The sequence below is a fragment of the Pituophis catenifer genome, unplaced genomic scaffold, assembly GCF_029215685.1.
Source record: "Pituophis catenifer annectens isolate HBS135680 unplaced genomic scaffold, rPitCat1.0.hap2 SCAF_2, whole genome shotgun sequence".
Taxonomy (NCBI): Eukaryota; Metazoa; Chordata; class Lepidosauria; order Squamata; family Colubridae; genus Pituophis; species Pituophis catenifer.
Genome location: NW_027256882.1, coordinates 65,679,568 through 65,697,521, shown reverse-complemented (window position 1 = coordinate 65,697,521; position 17,954 = coordinate 65,679,568). Strand labels below are relative to the sequence as shown.

The following is a 17,954-nucleotide window of genomic DNA, read 5'->3' as shown; positions in this document are numbered from 1 at the left end:
TGTCCTCTCCAATATTGGTACCATTGTATTGGTACCACACAATGCTTGCATTGTAGCATTTCATAATGTTACCCATTGTCCATCATCTATAAAGAAAGGACTACAATGGTCTGGGAAGACTGTAGCTCAACGATAGTGCCTCAAGTGCATTAAATTTAGGTTCAACCTCTGGCATTACCAATTAAGTGAGAACCTAAAAGCTGATGCTAAACAACAAAACTGGACCAGATGGACAGGTAGTTTGGCATGCTGGAAACCAAGCTCCCACATTTCTAATAAAATATTATAATATCTTGGGATTTTATACAATCTGCCCTTCACACTAATGAACAATTCCTGTCATAAAAAACAAGGAGGAGAATAGCTTCCACCTTTTGTTTTCAAAATCTGCCCTGGGGTTTGGGAAATATCCAAGCAGATTCACATGTGTAGAGGGCAAACAAGAGAAAGGAGGGGGGAAGCTTTACTCACATATTACATTTCAACTTTGGGCTACCTAAACCAATATTATAGTAATGTCTGCAACTCTTGCTGGGTTTCTTCCTTTGCTACATGAAGCATTAGAATTTGAACTTAAGAATTCGGCAATGGGGAATCCATACCAAAATCACTTGAAGAGCAGGATGCAAGTTGATGTGTAACAGGATTATAAGACACACATTGTATAGAATCATTGTGCCTAAAACAAATTAACAAACAACAGTGAAAGAGAAGCATTGGAAGAATGGCAAACGAAATCAATATGGAAAATCTATGCCAGCTTTTTATAAAAGCTATCAAATATGGGCTGTAGTAGTCTGGATAACCTCTGAATTATAGCAGTAAGGGTTTTCTATTTCTCTTTACTGCCATAGATCTAGATTTTGATTCATGTTGTAGATTGAAGAAAGAAGTGGGGGGGGCATAACATCCCTTATCTAATTCATTAAAAAAAGGTTATATTACTGTAAGGATTCACCTGGCTTCTATTTAAACTCTTAAGTGACTATTAGCCTTGATGGCAATGTAATTGCCTATGGAGACCAGTGGACTTCCTTGTACAGTTGGTTGGCCTTTGGGAAAACAGACTGCTGGACTAGGTGGGTCAGGGATCCAATCCAGCATGAAACTACTCATATGCTTATAAAGGATTTAGCAAATATTTTAAATATTTTGTACATTTTGACCCTCTATGCTGGGGGGTCCCTCATCCCCGGGCTGCACACCACTACCAGGTCATGGCCCATTGGGAACCAGGGTGCTGAAGAGGCAGGCAAGCGTGCAAAGCTTCATTTGTGCATGCACAGAATGCGCACATGAAACCATCCCCCACACCACCACTGCAGAAACCACTGAAGCCACAGCCACCGGTCCACAGAACCAAAAAGGTTGGGGGCCCCTGCTCTGCACTGCATCAGTGAACAGACAGTGAAATCTCAATTTAACAGACCAACCAAGCTTATCTTAAATTGCTTAAACTATGTACTTCTCAGCAATGTACACCATTTGTATAATTGCTGCAAATAATAAAACATTTATGTAAATTTAACTGCCTCATCCAACTAGTTTGGACTTGTCTGTTACTTGAAGTAATGGGGTATTTGCCCTAAATTTGGTCTGTTGGAAGAAGTCGTTAAATAGATGCTTGTTAATTTGAAGTTTTACTGTACTTGTAAAAAGGCTATAGCTAGCTTTGTTCATAAATGTCATGCTGAGAACCTGTTTCAGGCATTCACAACACAGATGTCTTCCAGATATACTGAAACATGGCTTTGTTGACTGAGTATTATGAATACTGATATTCAGGCTAAACGGAGGGTAATAGTACGGGATAATAAATATGTTCAACTCATTTACAAGGAATAGGAAGATATTCCTTTTTTTCTGAAAAGTAATGGGATACTTCTGAAACAATTAAGTTGTTTATCAACAAAACTTCAAAACTTCCATTAGTAGCAATGTTTATGATCTGTTTATGATCTGTTTATTTTGTGGAATCCCATGGCCCTTCATGTGATCTTAATATGTGTAATGTTATATACACTCAAGTTTTAGTCAGGACAGAAATTCACAATGTTTTCCAAGAGATCTATTTGCACAGTCACTGTATCCATAGCCTCAGTGATCTTAGTCAGGGATCTTTGGGAGGAAGAAGGAAGTAACTCAACTTCTTCCCTCTTACAAAGAATTTAAGGAGTATATTATTTATTATTTGGACTTATATGCCGCCCTATCTCCGAAAGGACTCAGGGCGGCTCACAACAATAAAACCCATAAAGTTCAATTTAAAAAAAAAAAAATACCCAATAAAACTATAAAAACCATTAAAATCCCCTCTAAAACCCCTTCAGTCCAAGCCGGCCAAGCGAAATAGCCATGTTTTAAGGCCACGGCAGAAAGAGCGAAGGTCAGGGGCCATCTCCCCAGGGGGAGCTAATTCCACAGGGTAGGTGCGCCCACAGAGAAGGCCCGCTCCCTAGAGGTTGCCAGCCGACATTGTCTGATCGACGGCACCCCAAGGAGGCCTTCCCTGTGGGAACGCACCGGGTGATGGGGAGCTGTCGCTGGCCGCAGATGGTCCGCCAAATACCCCGGGCCTAAGCCATGTAGGGCTTTATAGGTGATTACCAGCACCTTGAATCTCACCCGGAGGGCAACTGGTAGCCAATGCAGGTCCCGCAGGAGGGATGTAACATGAGAGTGTCGGGACACTCCCATCACTACCCACACGGCCACATTCTGCACCAGTTGAAGCCTCCGAGTGGTCTTCAGGGGCAGCCCCATGTAGAGAGCATTGCAGTAGTCAATCCGGGAGGTGACGAGCGCATGAGTGACTGTGCGTAGGGCATCACGGTCCAGATAGGGGAACAACTGGCACACCAGACGAATCTGGGCAAATACCCCCCTGGTCACGGTCGTAATATGATCTTCCAGAGTCAGCCGTGAAGTACAAAGTATAGCTTTGTACTTCTTTGGAAGAAAGAAGTACAAAGCTTCCCTCTTTGTAAGAGGGAAGAAGTTGAGTTACTTCCTTCTTCCTCCCAAAATCCCTGACTAAAATCACTGAGGCTATGGATATTTTCTACTACTTTTGCTTGGGATCATCATTCTCTATCTGTACTTTCACCAGGAAATTAACTATCTATTTCTCTCATCAGTATGATTATTTGGTTGATTAGCTAGTGATAAAACAAGTAAGCCAGGTGCTGTTCCTGTCAGTCAACTGGCAAGGAGGGAGTCCCTTGCTACTAATGGAGGTAGAAAAAAAGAGAGGCAGCTATCAAGCAAAAAAGAAAATGTGTTGGAGTTACATCCTTATGTTCAAGCTTGTGCTGTGCACACTAACCAAGCTCAGGAGCTTATTGTTTTAAAAATGAAATAGAAACATATAAAAATCCTTTAAACAGTTGAATCCTATATCATGCCACTATTGAGTTAACCGACTTCTGAAAAAATTGCTTTACAAAGAAGCACAGAATCACAAATCCCATATTCAATGTTTAAACTTCTTCAGATATTTACTCAATCATGTGAACTGCGAACTTTTATCGGGCGAGGGCCAGGATTGCTGACCCATGTTCTATGTTGGCTACTGGTACGGCCTCCATTATCCTCAGACCTTACTATACCAGGTGTCTTTTTCAAATAGATCTAGTCCCTATAAAATTGTTTTCTTCTTTGTGTCAAGATTTCTTCTGTTTATATTAAAAGTAATTCTGAAACACTCATACATCAAAGTCATAATCACTTACGTGTACTTCAGGATACCTTCTAACTTTGAAGTCCAGATTATGACAGTTTTGTCTGCAGCTCCTGATGCAAAGCGTTTTCCTAGGAAAATTTGTAGAAGCCAATATAAATTATGAAGTAGCTTTAGAATGAATATTTAAATTAAAACACAGAAATGAAACATAACCATATTTCATATATGTATCTATGGTATAAAACACAAAATGTTTTTTAATTAGATCAATTGACAACTAATTGTATTTTTAATTAGATTTTTTTTTCATTGCAGTACAATTTGTACAAATGTATTAATATGATCTCAAAGGCACTTTCAAATGTTGGCAAGAACCTGCTATCTGTTTAGCAGACTACCAGACCTAAAGACTTCTCAAAAAAGATTTATTAAATCAATCTTTTTCTCATTGAAAGAACTTTAAAATGTGTTGCTGATAACTATATTTTTGTTAGTGGATATACCCAACATCTTTCTAGTTGAGAAAGTAATATTTATATAATTATGAAAAGCATACAATAACTATTAATGCATACGTTGTTTCTTTTGTATTAGCAGAAAGCAACTTAGCTGTGAAAAATCTTGCTAAAAAAATAAATCTGAGAAGTTCTGAGTTCCTTGTGCACAAATTCCCAACTGGCAAAAGTAGACACTGTACTGAAATATGCTAACAACAATAATTCAAAATTGTACTACTTGGAATTGAAATTATTAGCAATGTTTTGAACATCCCAAAAAACTTAACACTTCTTAAGAAAGTTTGATCAGGAGTTGATCCAATTCTTTGCCTCAGTTAGCAAAAGATGCTATATAGATCTTATACTGATGACATAAAAAAGGCAAATGTAATTGTAGAAAATGTAAACAAGTGGATTTCATATTACCATCTTTTGCATATGCTACACAGTATACTGTATCCTTATGGGCTTTCAAGGGCTGGATTAATGTTCCATCAGATGTATCATACACCTGTACAGATAAAATAACACAGAAAGTATAATAGTACAGATACATAAAAATAATACTTTAAGACAAACTATTTTAAAACAAAGATAATCTGCAGAAAAATGCTCTTAGATCTCCAATTCTATATTGCAAAATTCCAGATGATTCAACATGACAGCAAAGGTACCATAACTACATAATACACCAAAACATCCACCATGAATATTATAAACAATGGCACCTAAGGTATACATTATGGAACAATAACACTCACAGTAAGAGTATTATTATTATTATTATTATTATTATTATTATTATTATTATTATTATTATTATTAGTTTGATTTATAAAGAACATATTAATCAATAATTCAGTCATTAATTAGAATAATCATACACTAAAATGGCACAATTCATAATTCCACATTCATCTGTTTTATTTTCCAGCATTTTGAATTGTACTTAAAACTCTATTGGACACCAATACAAAACTAAGCATAAGTGGTAATGTTCTGGTGGTTAAGACCTCCCAGCAAACAGAATCAAAAAACCGTTTCTAGTTTCCAGAAATCTTCAAAAACAGCCTCATGCAAAGCACATTGCAGACATCCATTTTCCCACCTAGCAGTTGCCATAAACCAGGAGACTTCCCAGTTTACATGCTTACTTCTTGAGGGATAACATCTCCCATTTGAGACATGACACTGGAAACAATCAGAAACCTGAACAAACCAACAATATCTGGCCTGTCTTTTTCATCACTCTATTTTGTCTCATTCATATACTAATAGCCTTTAGACATCAGGACAAGACTTCCATATCGTGGCCCAGGGTAGCCCAGGATAGCAATGGAAAAGTCATCAGCATGTTGAGGACACTACATCCTGAATTGACTGATCGCTTGTCTCAATGGCTGCACATAGATCAGGGGTGTCAAACTGCATTTTTTCGAGGGCCGGTTCAGCATTGTAGTTCTCCTCTGTGGGCTGACCAAAGGGGGGGGAGTATGGACGCCTCTTGCAGCAGTCTGCTGGCCAAAACGTTTTGGCCGGCGAAGTGTTGCAGGAGGCCATCCAGGCTGAAAACAGGGGGTGGGGCGGGGGGTTTGGCTGCCAGAGACACTGCAGGCCAGTCTTTGCTATTTCCAGGCCAGCCCCACAGGCCATATTCAAGCACCCCACGGGCTGGATCCAGCCCGCAGACCTTGAGTTTGACACCTCTGATATAGATGGTCAACAAACAGAAAGATAAGGAAGCCCTATAGCACTGGGCTGATCTCATCCATAACTACTAACTGAAACCACGTGTTAAAAAGGACTACTACTGTAGAACAACGGCTCCAATCTCCAACCATGACAAACTGAGAAAGGGGCAAGTCCCTTACCAAATCACTTCAGAGGTAACCCACTAGCACAATCAATGACATCTTCATTACATGCCTAGGCCTGAATTCTGACTGAATTCACGAGTCGTCTTTGGTGCTCTCTCAGCTTGGACTAGCACTGATGATGTTACCTAGTTTGGGTAATGAAACGTCTGCAAGAAAACAAGGAAGCTCAGAAAGCACCAAGGATCCCTCATGTCAACCCTTTATATACTCAAATATACTCCTTTATTGGTGACTGAATTCAGCATCCAAATAATCCACCTTTTCTAAGGTATTTTCTAATGTCTTTCCACTACTCTCAAGTAAACCACCTCCCCATCCTCACCCCCACCTCCCAAGCAAATTTATAATCCTGGGATTTCTTGGTAATATTCTGTTTAAGTATTAACACCATTTCAAATATTTTTTCTAATTCAAATCTCTTTTAGGACACATATTGTATTTTTTAAAACCTCATACCAGTAATCTGTTTCCAGATGCAATTATTAGTTGTGTTCCATCAGGCTTAAAGGCAAGGTCGTAGATACTGTGAAAACAAAGAATGCTGCTAAAAGGCAAGTTTTCTTATCTATTTATTTGTTATTTTCATCAGATAGGTTATCAATCTACAAAACAGTTGCATAATGTATCAATGTGGCATAATTGGTTTTAGTTTAGGATACTGTGTGGACCCAACAATTGTCATGGCCAAATTATTATATATACTTTAGTGTTATGCAATTAAATTATTCTTTATTCATTTTGTTTTAAGAAAATCATGGATTAGTATACAGGTAGTCCTCGATTTATGACCCAAAATTGAGTCCAAAATTTGCTAAGTGAGACATTTGTTAAGTGAGTTTTGCCCCATTTTACGACCTTTCTTGCTACAGTTGTTAAGTGAATCACTGCAGTTGATAAGTTAGTAACCTGGTTAAGTGAACCTGGCTTCCCCATTGACTCTGCTCATCAGAAGGTCACAAAAGTTGATCACACAACCTTGGGACAGAGCAATGGCCATAAGTATGAACCAGTTGCCAAAGCAACTGAGTTTTGATCTCATGATCATGGGAATGCTTCAAAGGTCGTAACTGTGAAAAAACGGTCATAAGTCTTTTTTTCAGTGCTGTTGTAACTTTGAACAGTCCCTAAATGAACTGTTGTAACTGAAGGACTACCTGAACTTTTTCATTTATTTTGGTATTTATTCCATTTTTACCCCCACAAAGATCTTGCAATTCCCATCCATTTATTATGTAACGTATTTGGGGTTACATAAGAGAAAAGCCGGAGAGGCATACCTTATTATTTATGGTACTGCATATAAACAGGGAGCAAGCCCCCCACATTCACCTGCACTGATGAAGTTATCTAGTTGGGTCAGGAAACATCCTCAAGCAAACAACTAAGCTCAGAGAGCACCAAGGACTCCACAGTTCAACAACCCCGATATTCTCTTATTTCATTCACTTATATGCCATGTACATTTAATAAATGCATTTATATTGGAGTTGTTTAAAATAATCCATAGCTTATAGAGAAAGATGAAAAAAGCACACTGTGGTAGCGGTTCCTTCTCAAGAGTCCTCCTCCTGCTAAATGCAACTCCCTTCCCCGTTATCCTCCCCAGCCCCGTGTCGGAGAGAGGACCGCCTCTTACCACTGCTCGACCTTATCCCTCCAAGTCAACGCAGCTCGCATGTCGTCCCCTTCAGGTGCATCGCCCTCGCCGGCACCCAACTCTCTCACTCTTTTGGGGTGGCTTTTTTTGTTTGTTTGTTTGTATTTATTGACGCAGGACGCCAGCCGGCCTCCCAAGGCAACACGCATGCGCACTCCTCTTTAAACGCCTGCGAAGGTCCAAGAAATGCCCCGTGCGCAAGCGCGATCAGCTCCCGCCAGCGTCGTCCGCGCATGTCTTCAGTTCTTTCGCCGAGCCTTTTCAGATTATTACTGTTTCCAATAGCCCGCGGAAGAGAGGGGAAAGTTAGTGTCGCGAAAAGTGCGCTTGCGTCACCCAGGGGGGCGTGGTCAATCGAAGCTGCGGTGTGTGGTTTTTTTTTTTTTTTCTTTTCCTCCTAACTATCCCTTTCTTAGGAAAAGATCGTTAGACTCTTCTATTTTCCGGGACGAGATTATAAGAGTTTAAAGTGCGCATGCGTTCAATGAAGATATGTTCTATATAGTAAGAATTGGCGCCTTTTGCGGGAAGTCAGTCGTGGTGTTAAAATAGGAAGAGAAGGAGTTCTATGAGATCAGGTAAGGATTTTTTTTTTCCAACTGGGAGGAAACAGAGGAGAGATGGAAAATATTATTATAGCCATTAGATTGTGCCAATCAGATTATTCTATTGGTTTGGTCTCAGTGATGATGTCATAATAGAAGTGGAACCCCGTTTGTGTTCTGTAGATTGAGTTTGACAATGATACTTGTTAAATTTCCCAGCGTACAATGCATGGTAGGAATAGGATGGTGGTGTCCGTTTTCTCAAATCGGGATTTTGGGATTAAAAGCTCTTATTTAATAGATTACCTGCTGATCAGCGGTGCTCAGTCTTGCATTGATAACAGGCAACACCTAGAAGAAGACTGCCTGTTTGTTCTGCAAAGTATCCCTCTCGATTTCGCGAAGGGTGAGAAGATAACTGAAGCTGTAGCATGGGAAAAGTGCTCCTGTACGGCAGCAAGTGTAAAATTAACAATTATTTTTGTACAAGACCCATTCAACAAAATATTTTTTTTTCTGCCAGCAGAAATGCAAAGAATTGAGCTGCATTTCTATATTTGCATTTGAAGATGCAATTTTCTAGAAGATAGAAGCAAAGTTGCTTGCCTTATGAAAGTAGAAATTGCAATACTGTAATTAGATGGATCTGACCAAAACTCATAATGCCTAGGAATCAATCAGCACTAGGTAGAAAGTCAATTAGGTAATTAGTTAAAATACTGTACAGAAGTAGAGAACATAAATTCAAGTGTCTGCTTGCCATGAAGCTCGTGATGCAAGCTTTAAGCTATTCATTTGCTCTCAGTCCAACCTTAGCAGGATTGTTATAAGGTCATTTTAACAATGACCTTATAACAAGACCTTGAATTAATTAGAACAATGTTTCTTCACCCTGGCAACTTCCATATCTGAATTTCAACTCCTAGAATTTTCAGCAAAGATCACATTGGCAGAGGAATTTTGGGAGCTGAAGTCCACCCAACATTGAGCTATCCAGGATGGGAAACACTGTCACAGCGTGAGTTCATGAAACTAAATCAGAATCTCTTTATTAGAGCTCGTATTAATTTTTTTTATGGCTCCCGTACCAATACCAAAACACTGGCAAATTTGGAACTAAAGATATGTATAAGTGACAATGCAGGAGCTTACCTTACATCAGTGAGTGCTTTCACTTGGAATGGGGGAAAAAAGTAAGGTAGAGGCTGATGGTTGAAAGAAATGCAGAAAAAAACATTTTAAATTATGAAAAGGTTAAAAAAAGAACCCATACAAAAGAGCGGCTTACAAAAATTGGTCCTGTTGTATTTATTGACAGTGCTATAAGTGATACACACAGGACCAAAGATACAACCAAAGAGAAAGAATTACTTATAACGGTAGTAAAGAAACCTTTGGCCCCAGGAAAGAAGAGCCTGAAGCCAACACTGAAAGTCCAGTGAAGTGTAATGGGAAGTAAGGAGCAGTATCTTTAGAATTTCCAGTCTGTCATCAAACACTTCTAGAAGAATGGGAAAATACAATAAACCAAAGACAAACTGGTAGAACAGCAGGAAAATATATTGTTTGTTTGATCAGGTAATCCCAGTTGTCTCTCTTGCATTTCTACTTCTGATACAACCTGTTGCAGTATAGGGAACGCATTCAATGATATGATACTTTTTGCCAAAAACTCTGTACTTTATATATAAAAAATCTAATGCGGCTTAAAGTGCTTGAGTTTCAGGAATATTAAGATGTTCCACTCTGTGCTCATAATATACTCACAAATATAACATTCTCAAATACACCATTTCCTGTGATTGTTTACAAAATATGGTTACTACTTCTGCACCATACTGTGTTCATTTGGTGAAGTTCAGTCTATTTCATAAACTCTGTATATCATCATCATTAGAGTTGGAAAGGGCCTTGAAGATCTTCTAGTCCAGGGGTGTTAAACTCACAGCCTGCGGGCTGGATGCATCATGTGCTGGCCATCCCCATTTTAGTGAAGGAAAAAGTTGTGATACATCACGTGACGACAGTGTGTCATCACGAGTTTGACACCCCTGTTCTAGTCCAACCCTTGCTCAAGCAAGAGACCCTTGTAATACTATGTAGTAGTATTATAAATAATTATAATTATAAAATGTATAATTATACATTGCACATTTTTAGTTGTGGTTCTCAAGGATACTTCCCTGGCATCTCTACTATTTGGCAAATATGTTTATAAATTGTTCTAGTATTATTGTTTCGATTTATCTTTCTAAAATGGTAGTTTATTGTTATATTATTTTTCCATAACGACTATGATTATTAATAATTTATTAAACTTATATGTCTCCTGACTCACCAACTCTCATAACAATCAAAGAAATTGCAATAAAATCAATACAAGATAAGATAAAAGATGGCAAATGCAATGACATTAGATTGCTTATATTGTTTTTGTTTACATACATGTTTTTTTTCCCAATGATTATGAACTTTACTGATTGCACTGTTTTTCTCTCAATGCTCCAGGACTCAAGTTCAGATCTAAACGTGCTCTTTTGAATTACTTTAAAGAGGACAAAGATATCATTCTTACAACAGAGGATTTTGATTTTAGTATGGCTGTTCAGAGGAATACACGGTTAAGAACCAAAAGATCTTTTACCAGAAATGCAGGCACAGAAATTGAGAGTTGCATTTCTAAGAATCCAGTTTCACTCCCTGGATTAGGAAACAGTGAAGGAGATTGTAAATCTTCTCTAGAAAGTAACTTGGAACTTCGATCCGATACTAGAGAACCAGAAATTCCTGCTATTTATTTGCAGGATGGGCCTAATATGGGAGATATTTCTAAGGATTGTTTTTTCAAAAGTGATAAAAATGGTGCTATTCGAAGGAAGATTCAAGTTAGAAAATCTAAAAAGTCTTCTCAAATAAGGAATATCACTGATGGCCAAAACAAAATACAGAGTCTATCAGCGTGTAAAAAACAGGCACAAAGCAGTAAACGTGCCATATGTAAGAACAAAATGTGTGTATTTAATAGTGATTCCAGTGAAAACAAAGTATGCCGAAGAAGTTCAAGGAAAAGAAAAATATGTTTTAAGGATGAACTGTTGTTTGAACCAAAAACAGAGCAGAATGATAAACAGATTGAACCTTTCTTAGAACACCAAACAAGCACAGAAATATTAAAATGTACTGAAAGTTCTTGCAGCAGAATCACTGCAGCTGCTGATAAAAATCGTTCAGAAGCGGAAATGCAAAGAAATGTGATGGCTTCAGAGAGTGCAAGTGAACAGAGGGCTTCCACTTTGGATGTTACTGTTTCCCAGATGTGCGGAGAGAAACCTTTTACATCAACCAAAGGTATGTGTTTATGTATTTATTTTCCAGAATGTTTACATTACCTACCCTGTAAGACAGGAGTGTCAAACTCAATGCCCGGGGATCGGATCTGGCCCACAGGGTGCTTAGATCTAGTCCGCAGGGCTGCCCTGGAAACAGCCTGTGACCTACAGTGCTTAAATCTGCCCCACAAGTGGCCCTCCCGAGCTCTGTTTTCGTTGGCAGAGGGTTGCAGGAGGCCATCACAGCCAAAAATGGAGCTTGCGAGGGCCGCAGATGGCCCTACTGAGCTTTGTTTTCGCTGGCAGAGGGATGTAGGAAGCTGCCGCAGGCAAAAATGGAGCTTGGGAGCCCATTTTCACTGGGAGAGCACTCGGGTCACCACAGGTGCCCCCGACACAGGTGATGTTGAGCTGGCCACACCCACCCTGGCCACACCCACCCTGGGTCCCAGAGGTTAAATACAGCCCTGATGCGACCCTCAATGAAATCAAGTTTGACACTTCTGCTCTAAGAGGATTGATTTACAAATTTTTAAAAAGCCAGTAAAGGTACTGCTTGCTGCATTTCTGGGAAAAAAGCAGAAGTTGTTCCAAAGGTTGGAGGGTTCAGAAAAGGATTAAATTTAGGTCCGTGTCCCTTTGATCCCTAGCGAGAATGGGGCCCTAAACAACCACTCATCCTTAAGAATGTATAGACCGAGCAGATTCCATCTTAGGGGATGATCTGTAAGGTAACCTAAGGACCAACCATGTTGAGTTTTATTCGTATTTTATAGTCAGGCTCTTTTGTAATAATACAAGTTATTTATTGGAAAGAATAAATAACTTTATTTTTTGTTTATTGTAAAGAAAGAAAAAGGATCATCTTAGTTCTTGGCTTTTATACATGTAAGTCCTCCACTTACAACTGGTCGCTTAGTTATAATGGACCCAAAGAATATTTATGATCCGGATTTTGAAGCCCCCCCCTCGTGGTCACATGATCACATTTTAGGTGCTCGGCAACCACTTGTATTTAAAATACTTTTTGCCAGAAACAGTTGTTCACTTCCATTTTCTGGCACAAAATGGCCATTGCAGACACTGAGTTCACTTAACGGTGTTCGTTTAATAACTAAGGATATTTGCTTAATGACCATCACAAAAAGATACTGTAAAATCAAGTTAGCAGGATTAGTAACGGGGGGCTCAATTACGGTTGTATGTTAAGGACTAGAGGTTGGTTATACTTGCATGGAGTGAAGAAAAGGAAAACAATGTCTCTCTCTCTCTCTCTCTCTCTCTCTCTCTCTCTCTCTCTCTCTCTCTCTCTCTCTCTCTCTCTCTCTCACCACACATGCGCACACACACACACACACACACCTTCACGTAACCTATCTTCTTCCTGAAAACCAGATCTGGATATCAAAGAGGCAATGCTAGTACAGGTAGTCCTCGACTTACAACAGTTTGTTTAGTGACGGTTCAAAGTTACAACAGCACTGAAAAAAGTAACGTATCACCGTTTTTCACACTTACGACCTTTGCAGCATCCCCATGATCATGTCATCAAACTTCAGATGCTTGACAATTGGTTCATATTTATGACTGTTGCTGTGTCCCAAGATCATGCGATCACATTTTTGCAACCTTCTGACAAGCAAAGTCAATGGGGAAGCCAGATTCACTTAAGAACCAGGTTACTAACTTATCAATTGCAGTGATTCCCTTAACAACTGTGGCAAGAAAGGTCGTAAAATGGGGCAAAACTCACTTAACAAATGTCACACTTAACAACACAAAAGTTTGGCTCAATTGTGGTCGTAAATTGAGGATTATCTGTATTGCAGAAAGAAGGGATTATTGTTCTGTGTGTATCTTCTGTCCACAAAGAGCATAATTAAAAATTTTACATTATTGCTTTTGTTTTTTATTTTGCTTTTCTACAATTAGAGAGCCGTACTCAAAGAATCCAAGTGGAAAGACGGAAAACCAGTCCATATTTTTCCAGAAAATTAATCAAAGAAGGTAAAAATGTTTTTATATGAAAATGCTTTGTGGAAAATTAGCAAGCTTATTTTTAAAAAAATAATTCTAATAGGATTTGCAGTCTTGGTCATATTTATGTGGAAGCAAATTAAAATGTTTTTATACCTGCATAATAAAATGTAAGCAGAGATGTTCTGAAATAAGTATAAATACTTATAGTTGTCTGAGTAAATTAATATGGGTAATATTTGGATGGGTGATTTATAAACAACAGAATAATTTCAAATGTATTACAGTATATGAATAGCTGTTTGGTTTCCAATGAATCATCCCTTCTAAAGAGATTTGGTCAGGGTTACATTAATTGAATTAAGATGTAATAGAAAACCATTGTTTCCATTATGAGCAATCCACTGGCACATGGGCTTTTATTCATGAATTGTGAAAACAGAAGGTTTTATTTAGATTTTAAACAAACAATCATTCTCTACTGATAAAAAAAATTGGAAAGTGATTTATGTAAAATTCTAGTTACTTCTAGAATTTGATTGAGGATTAGAACATAGCTTCTGATTGTTCTCATTAAGACAAACTTAACCATAGTTCTTAATAATTTCAGCCTTTACAAGAGAAAGGGAAGTTTTAACATTGTTGGCACAGTTTGCTTCATTTATTGCCAGTCTAACAGAAGCATCTAAACACTGTCAGAAGGAAGCAAATTTTTGATGCATCTGATCTCTCTGTTTAGAACTTGAAAAAGCAACCCAGACTGTCTTTGTATCTATAGGAGTAATTGTAAACAATAAAAGTAAATTATGGTCACTCTTTTTTGTATTAGCTCCAAGTCCACCAAGAAGGAAAGCTTTTAGGAAATGGACTCCACCTCGTTCTCCTTTTAATCTGGTTCAGGAAACACTGTTTCATGATCCATGGAAACTTCTGATTGCAACTATATTTCTGAACAAAACCTCAGGTAAATAAGAGAGCAATCATGGCCACTTCTCGAATTCCCATGCATGGAATTGCTTTCCTGTGGTTCAGTCCAGTGCTGTTGGGACATGTGCAATTCATTTTGCAGACAAGTTAAAACATAAATTTCCCACAGAGTCCTAATCAGGCTATAAAGTGCTATGTAAGAGGCTCTATCCAAATTATGATTTGATGTATTGCTAGTGAATCTGGATTTTCTCCCTAAGAAAATGGCTATCATCCAGCTGGTAAGAACCAGAAAGAGGACAGTATTGAACTTAAATTATGCAAAAGGGAATTAAGTATTGAATTTAAATTATGCAAAGGGAACTAAACTGATAGAGATTCAATAGTGACATTTGCTCAATGTATCACATGAGTTTGGTTGGATCATATACATATATAGTTTAAAAATCAGATGATGAAGTTATAACCATACTGACAATATAAACCATAGGGCTGCTTCACACCACAATGATTTTCTGTCACTGAAATTACTTACATGTAATTGTGAATCCTGTATGTAAGTTGTAAGATATCAGTATGGCTAAAAACTGTCAACAGGTTTGTGCCAAGTTACTTCTGTGCAGAAAAATCTGTCTTTCGAGAAATTGCAGCCAGCTTTGCAAATTCAGTGCACATGTTGTTCACAGTTTCTTTTTTTTGCCTAGGAAAGATGGCTATCCCTGTGCTGTGGGAATTTTTTAAGAAATATCCTTCACCAAATGTAGCAAGAACTACCAACTGGAAAGAAATGTCAGAATTGCTTAAACCTCTTGGCCTATATGAACTCAGAGCAAAGACCATTGTCAAATTTTCAGGTAATATCTATAATATTCCATATGTTTAATGTATATTCTCTCATAAAACCTTGGTACAGTTATATAATATATCAGCATTTGTATTTCTTATTGTGGTTGGAAGACCAAAACTGAGGAATGATAGTTTGCCAAAGACCTCTTAATACATTCATGATTGAGACATGAAGTGGAAATTTGTTTCATATATTTGAAGTCATTACCATTTGTAAGTTGTGATCCAAAAGAACATTTATATACAATCTCTATATTCATGAACTTTTTCATGTTTTTTGTTTAATTTATGTAGATACTTTTAACATTGATTCTTTTGCCATTCTTAAAACAGTTTGGAGAGTTTGGCATTGGAATATTTTAATAATATATCCTTTTTGGATTTAGTAAGAAATTATTTGAACATAGAAGTGAAGTGCCATCTGTGTTATTTATGAGTATTCTATTTTTGTTTAGCTATTGATAGTAGAACGAGCTCCTGACTTTAATTTATCAAGATTTTGATTTCTTGTAGTTCACATTTTTATAAATGAGCAATTACTCTTAAAGTCTTATAAGTTATTTTTCATAAACTTAAAACCAATAGAATTTAGTCCAGTTTTTTATAACTTTTTCTTTTGTTCCTTAGATGAATATTTGGTTAAGCAGTGGAAATATCCAATTGAATTACATGGAATTGGAAAATATGGAAATGATTCTTACAGAATTTTCTGTGTGAATGAATGGAAAGAGGTAATAGATGCTTGTGTGTTCTTAATTTAATCAAAATCATAGATAGTCTAATATTAATTTCATATTATTATTATTTTAATATTACTAATATTAATTACAGCAATCTGTAACCTAGAAATAATACAAGAGTTACAGCTACATACATGGTTCGTATGAATTAGAACTGCAGAAAACAACAGAATGTTATGCTCTTCTAGATAGAATTTTTTAAACTATTATAAGACTTGAATATCCTTTTTGCATTTTGTTGTTATTGTATCTTAAAAAACAACAATCATTTGCTCTGCAAAGTATTTTTAATATCACAACCTAAGAAATAAAACTAGACCCTCCATACTTTTCTCATATTTATCTGAGAGGTCTTATGCTAATAATTACTTTTGTTCTATGATAGAGAAATTTTTATACTTCAGCAAATAAATATGAAATTACAATAAAATGTGCAAAATGGCTTATGGATGACATTAGATTAGATCACTGATCTACTAATGAGGTAAAAACATGTTCATGTCTCTTTCAGGTACAGCCACAAGACCACAAATTGAACATTTATCATTCCTGGCTGCGGGAAAACCATGACAAATTAAATCTTAATTATTAGCTCTCTATAATCTCTTGGCCCTTTCTCACTTTTTAAACTGCTTTTTCTGCTATCCCACTTTATTAACTATAAGTATAAATGTTCCTTTTATATGCCTGTAAAGAATTTATTAAATTCCATTTTTCTATATAATTTTGCTCAAAAGTGACATTTCTCGTTTTCACTCCTTTGATCATGGACATTTTAAATACTGAAGTTTGTTTAGCGTAATATATCAGAACACAATAAACCAGGACTCTGTACAATTTACAATTTAGCAAGCATCTTGAGATTCCAATTCAGGTTAGCTAACCACCCCTCTGAAAGAGGCTTCTTCTACTGATTTTCTGATTGCTGTTTCTCATTCAGACTGGATCAGGAAGATGGTGATGAAACCAATGAAAATCAAGAAACCAATGAGAAGGTGTGGATCTAACTATTGTGACAGCCCCCATCCAAATCTGTCATTCTTTATGATAGGACTGTATCTCATGGGCTTTCTGATAGCAAATCATGTTAAAGATAGGAAGCCATACCCATGAATTTAAAAGAGTTTTTATTACAGTTAGAATCTGTGGCTTGTGAAAGAAAGCATCACAATTCAAATACTGTATGTTTTTGAAGAGGTGGAAGGACTGATGAAATGGCAAATTAGCTTTGTCCTCATTTTAGTCTCCTACGTGGTATCAAATCAATATTTACTACCATTTTGAACCGCAAAGTAATTTAAATCTCATGCTGTATCTGGGGTTTTTTTTTAGGTGGGATTTATCATTTCAGCGGTTTTAGTTTAAATGGTTTGGCAGTAACCAGGAAAAGGCTTATTTGGTTCATGATAAATCTTGATCCGGTCACTAGTTCACACAATGGGTCAAATTAGGTATACAATATTGTACCCGGCTATTTTGGTCTTGCAAACCATGATTTTAGACAGCATGGAAAGCTATTCCCCCCGTCACTGGAACTTGTTTTAGTAGATGAACCTTGATTAGCGCCATAGACACATTAGCCACCCCATAAATGGCTATTCTCCCTCAAGATCCAGTACGTATGTCATGAATGGAGGGGGTCGTCAACGCGTGACGCCAGCTAGGATTTACTCCCTGTCCCTGTTGTGCTGCTATTAATTGCCAGTCCCAGCCCTTAAAAAAAACAACCCAAAGGGATGAAAAGGGCGGGAGCGCCGAGGCGGGAAAGGCCGGCACGAAATTGACAAGGGCGTCCCCGCGGCTTTGCGACACAACGTTCGATCTTCTCCCGCTGCGTCAATCAACTACAAGCCAAGCCCGTCCGCCCGTTGCCTTGG

General features: G+C 37.6%; 2 protein-coding genes across 4 annotated transcripts in view; one reads left to right on the top strand and one right to left on the bottom strand.

Moving 5' to 3' along the window:
* The window catches only part of IFT122 (intraflagellar transport 122), a 70,654-nt gene extending 62,792 nt beyond the window's left edge, over positions 1 to 7,862 (bottom strand). For all 3 annotated transcript variants that reach the window (XM_070936876.1, XM_070936874.1, XM_070936875.1), the window contains exons 1-5: positions 7,693 to 7,862; positions 6,513 to 6,579; positions 4,606 to 4,690; positions 3,732 to 3,810; positions 603 to 679 (exon numbers count right to left, since the gene is read on the bottom strand). In XM_070936876.1, coding sequence (XP_070792977.1) covers positions 603 to 679; positions 3,732 to 3,810; positions 4,606 to 4,690; positions 6,513 to 6,579; positions 7,693 to 7,862 — 478 coding nt within the window. The remainder of the gene's footprint in view (positions 1 to 602; positions 680 to 3,731; positions 3,811 to 4,605; positions 4,691 to 6,512; positions 6,580 to 7,692) is intronic.
* A 319-nt stretch (positions 7,863 to 8,181) lies between these two features.
* Positions 8,182 to 16,761, top strand: MBD4 (methyl-CpG binding domain 4, DNA glycosylase). The gene is made up of 7 exons (XM_070933594.1): positions 8,182 to 8,291; positions 10,767 to 11,606; positions 13,520 to 13,594; positions 14,394 to 14,528; positions 15,196 to 15,345; positions 15,965 to 16,068; positions 16,589 to 16,761. The coding sequence occupies exons 1-7, from the start codon at positions 8,282 to 8,284 to the stop codon at positions 16,667 to 16,669; spliced, it is 1,395 nt and encodes a 464-aa protein (XP_070789695.1). The 5' UTR covers positions 8,182 to 8,281; the 3' UTR covers positions 16,670 to 16,761.
* The last annotated feature ends 1,193 nt before the right edge of the window (positions 16,762 to 17,954 follow it).